Raw genomic sequence first — 11,434 nt, 5'->3', positions numbered from 1 at the left:
CTGAACAAGCTCCCAGACGTCATGCCCGCAGCATCAGGGGGCCAAGGGGGGAAGCAGCAACCCCCTGTTATCTCTATGGTGGGACCCCAGACCCCCCAGACACCCACCAACTGGCAGTACATCCCCAAGACCACCCAGCCTCTGCCAGACATCATTGTACCAGGTGAGTCTCTTTAATTTTTATGACCATTTGAGAAATGACATTATGTAGGATACATCTCCAACTGTACAAACAATTGATTGGGAAACATTTCCTCCTTATTCCTTTGAAATGTTTTGTCTATGGTATTTATTTATCCTTTATTTAACTAGGAAAGTCGGTTAAGAACAAATTCTTATTTACAATGACGACCTAGGAACAGTGGGTTAACTGCCTTGTCTGGGGCAGAACGACAGATTTTTACCTTGTCAGCTCGGGGATTCGGTCTAGCAACCTTTGGGTTACTAGTCCAACGCTCTAACCACTAGGCTACCTGCCTAGTCCAACGCTCTAACCACTAGGCTACCTGCCTAGTCCAACGCTCTAACCACTAGGCTACCTGCCTAGTCCAACACTCTAACCACTAGGCTACCTGCCTCGTCCAACACTCTAACCACTAGGCTACCTGCCTAGTCCAACGCTCTAACCACTAGGCTACCTGCCTAGTCCAACACTCTAACCACTAGGCTACCTGCCTCGTCCAACACTCTAACCACTAGGCTACCTGCCTAGTCCAACACTCTAACCACTAGGCTACCTGCCTCGTCCAACACTCTAACCACTAGGCTACCTGCCTAGTCCAACACTCTAACCACTAGGCTACCTGCCTCGTCCAACACTCTAACCACTAGGCTACCTGCCTCGTCCAACACTCTAACCACTAGGCTACCTGCCTAGTCCAACACTCTAACCACTAGGCTTCCTGCCTAGTCCAACACTCTAACCACTAGGCTACCTGCCTCGTCCAACACTCTAACCACTAGGCTACCTGCCTAGTCCAACACTCTAACCACTAGGCTACCTGCCTAGTCCAACACTCTAACCACTAGGCTTCCTGCCTAGTCCAACACTCTAACCACTAGGCTACCTGCCTAGTCCAACACTCTAACCACTAGGCTTCCTGCCTAGTCCAACACTCTAACCACTAGGCTACCTGCCTAGTCCAACACTCTAACCACTAGGCTACCTGCCTAGTCCAACACTCTAACCACTAGGCTACCTGCCTAGTCCAACACTCTAACCACTAGGCTTCCTGCCTAGTCCAACACTCTAACCACTAGGCTACCTGCCTCGTCCAACACTCTAACCACTAGGCTTCCTGCCTAGTCCAACACTCTAACCACTAGGCTACCTGCCTCGTCCAACACTCTAACCACTAGGCTTCCTGCCTAGTCCAACACTCTAACCACTAGGCTACCTGCCTAGTCCAACACTCTAACCACTAGGCTTCCTGCCTAGTCCAACACTCTAACCACTAGGCTTCCTGCCTAGTCCAACACTCTAACCACTAGGCTACCTGCTGTTACCTGGTAGACTCAGATCTGTTTACTTGTTCAGGATTGTCACATCTTTAACAAACAGACATATTAACCCATTTGTCTCTCTGTTAGTCTATGTGTGTTGAAGTATAAGTCCTATAAGTATTTATAAAACAAGTGTAATGCTTTATAACTTGTTATTATAATGAAGAAGCCTTTATAAAGTCTTACAAAAACTGAAGAGAAGAGACGAGAAGAGAATCATTAGATCATTTGTTTTGGTGCTGTCCATATGTAGTTGTTTTTGGTCGCAGCTTCAGGAATGGCTGCTGGGTGATTTTAAAGTCATAGTCAATCGATCAATAATATAATAATACTCTTAGCAAAAATGTGTATCTTTAATTTAGAATCAGAACTTTTCTGAAACATCACAGTACAGTTAAAATATATGACAAATAGAAATCATAACCGGATGGTGTTCAGAGATAGTTGGGAGGGTTGAGTGGAGCTGAAGGATGGGACTCAAAACAAACAAAAGATAACTATTGTAAAATATACTGTCTCCATCAAATGTATTTAGTATGTATAATCTGGAAGGAGAAGCCTAAGAGTTGTTGTCCATTAGTTTACTCCAATTAGTGGAGGGATGGTAGGGTTAGGGGAAAATAATAAAGGAGAAAATATATGTATGGGCGATTGGAAATGATGCAGACGATTACATTGATGGAAGCTACAATCTATCGGCAATATTAAAGCTGATCTACCCCCTAAACATGAATAAATAAATGAAACAGTATGACAAAAACCTCTTGTCTGTTCCAGTGGTGGGGTGCAGACAGCCATTGGACCCTGGGCCGTGTCGTCAGTATGTGGTCAGGTGGTACTACGACCCGGAAGCCAACTCCTGCGCCCAGTTCTGGTACGGAGGTTGCCAGGGTAACGGAAACCAGTTTGAGTCGGAGGCCGGGTGCAGGAACGTTTGCGTCCGCACGTAACAGACAGTTGTGCTTTGTTTAAAGAGAGAAGGGCCGTGTGCAAATTCCCCAATGATAATGTCAGAGGGATGCACTGAGGACATGGGCTCCTATCTATCTATGGCTGCGTCCCAATTCTCCTGAGGATGGGGAGTGTGTAAGTGCATACTTCGCAGAAGGGTGGAGAATCGGGACATGGGCTTTCTATCAGTTACAGTTCGACCAAAGCTCAGGCGAACGACAGCACTGCTACACTGATGCTCCAGAGAGGACCTGTATACTGTCTCTTTATTTCTGTGTTCTTTATGTAGTCTGTGAACCAGCCCCTGTACTGTATAAATGTTCAACCTGTTTACATTGTGTTTATTTTCACACACTATTGTTTTTACCCATTTCGTTGCTTCAAATAATTGTCCAATAAAAATACACCTTAATAACTTCGAAACCATAAACCCTGTGATCTGAACAGCTTCTCACAGGTCAGGATTCTCATGACATAATGACATATCGACTGTATGTGTGTTGTATTTAGTCCAGTTCTATCTCAGTTTCATCTTTCGCTAACAAACTGAGTGTTATATATCGTGCTCGACCTCCAGAAATCTGTAGAAGACATGAAGTAGATACTTCTATTTTCATATTAACAAACTACCATGTTAACCTTTGTTTTACTGTAAGTTGTAAAAATGAACACTTGGCTGTAAAATATATTTTTGTTTAATATTGTACAACAAAAGCAAAGAAGGAAATGTGAAGCTCACACAACAGAATAAACGTGTTTGTTTTAATAAATATATAATCAAATAAAACATGGAGTGCTTAAATAAGCATAAGCACTTTCAGCTACAATAAGTATCATATGTACTATTGAATGACATAAACAGGGGAAATGACTGACACTTGTGGTCAGTATTACAAACCTACAGTTAAAGGCAGTCTGGAAGATTCCCTGCTTCTCAAATCAGATTTGATTAATGATATATAATAAATAGCAAATGCCTTATGAGCTTACTACAACTGTCTCACCCTTTCACAATAACTCTAGAGCTTCATTGTTAATATAGTTGTTGTCATTCGAGTCGTTGTAAACAAACCATGTATCGTTTCAAAATATGTTTAAAACTACCGTGTCGATGAATTTGAGAGTGGTTACAGTTCCCCAGTCTCATCGCTCAGCATACCAAACAAAGTGGTAGGGGTCAGCTGTTGTTTCTGGCATTTAAACATTACACAGTCATACATACTTTCTTCAGTGCAGTAGTCTGTCTGTGTTATCTCTGTGTTAGGCAGGGACAGGTGTGGGTGTGTTACTCTCACTTTCAGTTCTTGCAGAATCAGGGTTGTACCTGTACTGGTATCCGTAGGGCCGTAGGTTATAGGTCAGATATTCCAGCATGTACATCTGTACATTGTAGATGTAGTGAAAGGATACGGTGTGATCTGAACAACATTCTGGGCCCTGGGAGAAAGAAAGGCTGTATGAAGCCTGTGTAAAACTTTATACGCTGAACAAAAATATAAACCCAACATGGAACAATTTCAAAGATTTTACTGAGTTACAATTCATATAAGGAAATCAGTCAATTGAAATAAATAAAGCCATAATCTATGGATTTCACATGACTGGTGTTGGATTCAGGGTGACACTTTGAACATTGTTATACTCAGAGGAACATAGGTTACAAAAGAGACATGAGGGGAGCCATAAAGAAGCTTGGGAGAGGCTGAGTGCAGGGAAAACGATCGCATGCGACAGCACTGATAAGGGGAGAAACCGTTGAAGGCTCATATCACTTAGCTTCCTGATTAGCAAGAATGATGCAATGTTTAGAGACGAGGAGGAGACGCCACCCAAAGCGGGGTATGAATAATACCACGGGGGAAGCCATGTCTTTGTCTGAATTACAGCAGTATCGACCCTTTGGGAAGAATAGAACTTGGTTAAGCTTCTCTGGTGTCCGTGGAGTCATTTACTCTTAAAGATTAGAACCTAACACTGGGAATGCAGATATCCATCTGTTGGTCACTGATACCCTAAAAAAAAGGAGCTGAAAACCAGTCAGTATCTGGTATGACCACCGTTAGCCTCATGCAGCGCGACACATCTCCTTCACATGGAGTTGATCAGGCTGTTGATTGTGGCCTGTGGAATGTTGTACCACTCCTCTTCAATGGCTGTGTGAAGTTGCTGCATATTGGTGGGAAGTGGAACACGCTGTCGTACATGCCAGTCAATCCAGAGCATCCCAAACATGCTCAATGGGGGACATGTCTGGTGAGTATGCAGGCCCTGGAAGAACTGGGACATTTTCAGCTTCCAGGAATTGTGTACAGATTCTCGTGACATGGGACTGCATTATCATGCTGAAACATGAGGTGATAGCGGCAGATGACTGGCACGACAATAGGCCTCAGGATCTCGTCACGGTATCTCTGTGCATTTAAATTGACATCAATAAAATGCAATTGTGTTCATTGTCCATAGCTTATGCCTGCCCATACCATAACCCCACCATAGGGCACTCTGTTCAAAACGTTGACATCAGCAAACCACTCGCCCACACAACACCATACACGCTGTCTGCCATCTGCCAGGTACAGTTGAAACTGGAGTTCATCCGGGAAGAGCACACTTCTCCAGAGTGCCAGTGGGCATTGAAGGTGAGCACTTATCCACTGAAGTCGGTTACGACGCTGAACCACAGTCAGGTCAAGACCCTGGTGCAGACGACGTGCATGCAGATGAGCTTCCCTGAGACGGTTTCTGACAGTTTGTGAAGAAATTCTTTGGTTGTGCATCAGCTATCCCTGTGGCTGGTCTCAGACGATCCCGCAGGTGAAGAAGCCAGATATGGTGGTCCTGGGCTGGCATGGTTACATGTGGTCTGCGGTTGTGAGGCCGGTTAGACGTACTGCCAAATTCTCTAAAACGACGTTAGAGGCGGTATATGGTAGAGAAATTAATGTTAAATTATCTGGCAACAGCGCTGGTGGATATTCCTGCAGTCAGCATGCCAATTGCACGCTCCATCAAAACTTGAGGCATCTGTGGCATTGTGTTGTGTAACTGCACATTTTAGAGTTCACTTTTATAGTCCCCAGCACAAGGTGCAACTGTGTAATGATCATGCTATTTAATCATCTTCTTGATATGCCACACCTGTCATGTGGATGGTTTATCTTGGCAAATGAGAAATGCTCACTAACGTAAGCCAAGTTTTGTGGAAGGCTACTAATTTATAATAAGTACAAAGCCATGAGTAAATCTATGAGTAAAGTTTTACTTTAGCTAGTCAGTCATTACACTGTGAATGCCAAACCCTAAGCACCTATGACAACTCTCCTATACTACACATGATTGAGAGCATCACAACCACACAGAGAGTTGAGAATAGAATAGAATGGTATGAGTGTACTTGTAAGTGAACAGTTGATTAGGGGTAGGGTATGCTTACCTCTCTGGGTTTGTAGTAGTCATACAAGAGAAACCAAGGCCGTTTTCTGGGTGGCTTTTTGATCAGGTACTTGTCTGGTGGGTAGGGATGAAACGTCTGCCTTCCCTTCACATCTCTGGAGTCTCCCGGCTCCACACCCATTGTCTCCATACACTTCCCCAGAGCCATGTCTTCTATGATGGAAAAGTGGGTACATTTCGCCATGTCGAATCCCTCGATGAACCTTCTGACGGCTTCTTTACTGAGGACATAGCCGGCTCCACCGCTCATGTAACCCTGGTGGACGAACGGGCGGAACCTTCTCCCAAAGTATACAGGCTTCTCCGGGTCCTGTTTGGACAAGGTGTAGCGGAGGTTTTCGATGACCACGAACGTGTCATCATCAGCTTTGAGGACCCAGTCATAGTCGTTGCGGTGGTGTTGGTAGATGTACTGGAAGGCTCTGATGGTCTTCCAGTAGAGCTGGTCTCGTCCCTCGGTTACGTTGAGTCCCACTGTGGGGAATTCTGTCTCCACTGAACTCATGTAGAGGATTTTGTTGCATCGGTTGGCCCAGGTGGCCCGGATGTGTTTGGTTCTAGACTCCAGGTTCTTAGGTCCAGTCATGATCCAACATAGCAGACGCACCTTCTGGGACAGGTTGGCTGCATCACTCCTGTTCTCATCTGAAAGAGATCATTTACAGATAATTAATGAAAATTGTGGTCATTTAGCACAGTGGTTCCCAAACTGAGAGGATGCCCCCCTCCCCCCGAACTGAGTCCGGCTTTCAACTTACTTTTTAAAGTTGTAATAGTAGAATGCACAAGGTGCAATTTCGAAATGTAGTAGTTTTCCTCAGTGTGTGGATTGTTTGGTGTCAATTCCATTTCAATTTCAGTCAATTCAGGGAGTACAATTAAATTCCAACTCCAATTCCAATTATCTTCCAATGCTTTTCAATTAGGACACTTTTTTATTGGAATTGGTATTTCATTTACTTTCTGAATTGCCTGGAATTGAAATGGAATTGACCCAAACCCTGATATGTGTCCTCTATATGGGAATCAAACACCTAGTGTTTCCAGCACTGTGCTCTCTAACCTCTTGGAACCACAATGCTTTCAGGAGTAATAGATGTTTTACGATTCACTCACACACATCCAATACAACTCCAGGGTAACAAAAACACTACTTATACTGAGACGTAAGGCCGGATTGCACTTGCACTGAGTGTACAAAACATTAAGAACACCTTTTCTAATATTGAGTTGCACCCCCACAATGTAGTGTAGATTTCACATACAAACGTTATACTGTACTTCCGAATTCAGAATCAAATATGCTTCCCAAAAATACCATGGTAGCTGTGGTAGAATGTTTATTTTGATTGGCAATTTTCTGCATTTATCAGAGTGCCATCAGGTAGCCTGGTTTCAAATCAAATCATATTAGTCACATGTGCCGAATACAACAGAATACAACTTACAATGAAATGTTTACTTACAAGCCTCTAACCAACAATGCAGTTTAAAAATAGACAATAACAATAGCGAGACTATATACAGGGGGTACCGGTACAGAGTCAATGTGCTGGGGCACCGGTTAGTTGAGGTAATTGAGGTAATATGTACATGTAGGTAGTGTTATTAAAGTGACTATGCATAGATAATAATAGAGAGCAGCAGCAGTGTAAAAGAGGTGGGGCAATACAAATTGTTCAGGTAGCCATTTGATTAGATGTTCAGGAGTCTCATGGCTTGGGGGTAGAAGCTGTTTAGAAGCCTCTTGGACATAGACTTGGCGCTCCGGTACCGCTAGCCATGCGGTAGTAGAGAGAACAGTCTATGACTAGGGTAGCTGGAGTCTTTGACAATTTTTAGGGCCTTCTTCTGACACCGCCTGGTATAGAGGTCCTGGATGGCAGGAAGCTTGGCCCCAGTGATGTACTGGGCCATACACACTACCCTCTGTTGTGACGTGCGGTCGGATGCCGAGCAGTTGACATACCAGGCAGTGATGCAACCAGTGGTGCAGCTGTAGAACCTTTTGAGGATCTGAGGACCCATGCCAAATCTTTTCAGTCTCCTGAGGGGGAATAGGTTTTGAACCATGTTAGTTTTTTGCTTGGACCATGTTAGTTTGCTGCTCCACTCCTGCACCGTTTATGAGAATGGGGGCGTGCTCTGTCCTTCTTTTCCTGTAGTCCACAATCATCTCCTTTGTCTTGATCACATTGAGGGAGAGGTTGTTATCCTGGCACCACACGGCCAGGTCTCTGACCTCCTCCCTATAGGCTGTCTCATCGTTGTCGGTGATCAGGCCTACCAGTCTTGTGTCATTGGCAAACTTAATGATGGTGTTGGAGTCGTGCCTGGCCATACAGTCATGAGTGAACAGGGAGTACAGGAAGGGACTGAGCACGTACTCCTGAGGGGCCCCTGTGTTGAGGATCAGCATGGTGGATGTGTTGTTACCTACCCTTACCACCTGGGGGCGGCCCGTCAGGAAGTCCAGGATCCAGTTGCAGAGGGAGGTGTTTTGTCCCAGGGTCCTTACCTTAGTGATGAGCTTTGAGGGCACTATGGTGTTGAACGCTGAGCTGTATTCAATGAAAAGCATTCTCACATAGGTGTTCCTTTTGTCCAGGTGGGAAAGGGCAGTGTGGAGTGCAATAGAGATTGCATCATCTGTGGATCTGTTAGGGCGGTATGCAAATTGGAGTGGGTCTAGGGTTTCTGGAATAATGGTGTTGATGTGAGCCATGATCAGCCTTTCAAAGCACTTCATGGCTACAGACGTGAGCGAGACGGGTCAGTAGTCATTTAGGCAGATTACCTTAGTGTTCTTGGGTACAGGGACTCTGGACGGTCTGCTTAAAACATGTTGGTATTACAGACTCGGACAGGGAGAGGTTGAAAATGTCAGTGAAGACACTTTCTAGTTGGTCAGCGCATGCTAGAGGGTAAACGAGGCTCGTGTCATCTGGTAGGCTTGTGTCACTGGGCAGCTCTTGGCTGCGCTTCTCTTTGTAGTCTGTAAAGGTTGCAAGCCCTGTCACATCTGACGAGCTTCGGAGCTGGTGTAGTATGATTCGATCTTAGTCCCGTATTGACACGTTACCTTTTTGATGGTTCGTCGGAGGGCATAGCGGGATTTCTTCTAAGCTTCCGGGTTAGAGTCCCGCTCCTTTAAAGCAGCAGCTCTAGCCTTTAGCTCAGTGCGGATGTTGCCTGTAATCCACGTCTTCTGGTTGGGGTTTGTACATACAGTCTCTGTGGGGACGACGTCATCGATGCACTTATTGATGAAGCCAATGACTGATGTGGTGTACTCTTCAATGCCATAGGAAGAATCCGGGAACATATTCCAGTCGGTGCTAGCAAAACAGTCCTGTTGCTTAGCATCTGCTTCATCTGACCACTTTTTTATTTACTGAGTCATTGGTGCTTCCTGCTTTAATTTGAGCTTGTAAGCAGGAATCAGGAGGATAGAATTACGGTCAGATTTGCCAAATGGAGGGTGAGGGAGAGCTTTGTATGCATTTCTGTGTGTGGAGTCAAGGTGGTCTAGAGTTTTCCCTCTGTTTGCACATTCAACATGCTGATAGAAATTTGGTAAAACAGATTTAAGTTTCCCTGCATTGAAGGCCCCGGCCACTAAGAGCGCCGCCTCTGGATGAGCGTTTTCCTGTTTGCTTCTGGCCTTATACAGCTCATTCAGTGCGGTCTTAGTGCCAGCATCAGTCTGTGGTGGTATGTAGACAGCTAATAAAGATACAGGTAGATAGTGTGGTCTACAGCTTATCATGAGATACTCTACCTCAGGCGAGCAAAACCGTGAGACTTCTTTAGATATCGTGCACCAGCTGTTGTTTACATATATGCATAGGCCCCCCGCTCCTTGTCTTACCAGAGGCTGCTGATCTATCCTGCCGATACAAGGTATAACCATCCAGCTGTATGTTGATAATATAGTCGTTCAGCCACGACTCCGGGAAGCATAAGATATTACAGTTTTTATGTAACCGTATAAGGGATCATAGCTTTCACCTGGATTCACAAAGTTAGTTTGTCATTGAAAGAGCAGGTGTTTATAATGTTTTGTACACTCACTGTACACCTCCATATTAGGAGGAAAGAGACCCAATAACCTAGTTGTTTCAATTAAATTCATTTTTTATAACTGAATGATATTACATTGTAATAAAAAATATATATGATCAATAATAAGTAATAAGTCAATTACCTGAGTGCATGTGTCTTGGAACCCCCCTGTCATACTGAACTCCATTGGAGTTACCCAGAAGGAAAACAGCTGGGTCTACAGTGCTAGGGTCTGAGTAAACAATGTATAGGATAGACAGAAATCCTATACACAGCCCAGACACAAAGAATACAGTTGAAAGATTGATCCTCATTCCCCTCTCCTTCAGATCGAACCCTGTGAGTGATACAAATATGAAGGAGAAGTGAGTTTGGGCAGATGAACAAAGACGTGTTACTTCAAGCTTGTTAAAATAATATGCAAACATGCAAATATACTGTATACAACTAACATTAATTGTGCTATTACTTTCAAGATCAGCTTACAAGGGGGAAAAGTCTTTGAAAAATAATGCGTTGTAATAATGGATCTCAACCAAAATCATTGTTGCTTTTAAAGTTACAAAAACACGTTTGAATATTTTAATAATTATATTAGCTTACCTGTTCACGCAAAAATGTATTGAAATATTGGTATTATTCTCCTCTGATTGTGGATAATGCAACAGTGTTGAAAAATGGAGCTGTCGGGAATAATGGATTTGCTCAAGGTGTGAAAAAAGTTGAACCCAAGCAGAAGGCGAACAACTTCTATATTTAATGATTAAAAAGACAAACAATATACAGACACATGAATATGGGGAGACAGACTCGTTCTTCTGAAAGGTTCATAGCAATCTGCAAACCTCCTCAAGGGCAGCAGGCATAAATACTCGTGATTATCTGTTTGTTCTCCAAGTGTTCCGGGACCCTGGTCAAAACAATGTAGCGTAGTTTAATATTGCATCGGGTCAAAGTAGGCTAAACATTTGAACATCTTGCTTGGGAGTCACCCTGGCTGGATTACAGCTAAGGGCCCGATTACCAAGTTACCAGGTTCTGCTTTATGGTGACCTCTGACCTTAGAGAGGTTACCCAGAGGCTAAGTACCAATTGGGAAAAAACATTCTTAACATTCTCTTTGGAGAAGAGACTATTTTCCTCCATTCCATCAGGGCATTTCAATCAGTGGCAGAATGAAAGCAGCTTCCAAGAACCCCAAAACCCTTCCTGAAAAGGAAGAATGATATAAGGAAGGTAAACATACTGGATAAATGTACTAGGCAGGCAAAAAAACTAATTGGATATAATTGAGGGGGAAATCCTATACAGCATTGGGGCGGCAGGGTAGCCTAGTGGTTAGAGCGTTGGACTAGTAACCGGAAGGTTGCAAGTTCGAATCCCCTAGCTGACAAGGTACAAATCTGTCGTTCTGCCCCTGAACAGACAGTTAACCCACTGTTCCTAGGCCGTCATTGAAAAT

The 11,434-nt window shown here is 44.0% G+C and overlaps 1 protein-coding gene across 1 annotated transcript; it reads right to left on the bottom strand.

Annotated features, from left to right (window-relative positions):
• Window positions 1–3,714: 3,714 nt before the first annotated feature.
• Window positions 3,715–10,286, bottom strand: LOC115128797 (glycoprotein-N-acetylgalactosamine 3-beta-galactosyltransferase 1-like). The gene is made up of 3 exons (XM_029658923.2): window positions 10,115–10,286; window positions 5,888–6,552; window positions 3,715–3,891 (listed from the first exon to the last, which is right to left on the bottom strand). Exons 1-3 carry the CDS (start codon window positions 10,284–10,286, stop codon window positions 3,715–3,717), a joined length of 1,014 nt encoding a protein of 337 aa, XP_029514783.2.
• Window positions 10,287–11,434: the final 1,148 nt, after the last annotated feature.

Source organism: Oncorhynchus nerka, linkage group LG4 (assembly GCF_034236695.1).
Source record: "Oncorhynchus nerka isolate Pitt River linkage group LG4, Oner_Uvic_2.0, whole genome shotgun sequence".
Classification (NCBI taxonomy): domain Eukaryota; kingdom Metazoa; phylum Chordata; class Actinopteri; order Salmoniformes; family Salmonidae; genus Oncorhynchus; species Oncorhynchus nerka.
This window is presented reverse-complemented; position numbering and strand designations above follow the sequence as displayed.

Bases quoted from the DNA above. Each gene is read 5' to 3' on its own strand.
- LOC115128797 (XM_029658923.2), bottom strand. From the start codon at position 10,286: ATGAGGATCAATCTTTCAACTGTATTCTTTGTGTCTGGGCTGTGTATA. The intron at 6,553-10,114 runs GTAATTGACTTA...GATCTCTTTCAG, and splicing joins TCCAAGACACATGCACTCAG to ATGAGAACAGGAGTGATGCA. The intron at 3,892-5,887 runs GTAAGCATACCC...TCTTTCTCCCAG, and splicing joins ACTACTACAAACCCAGAGAG to GGCCCAGAATGTTGTTCAGA.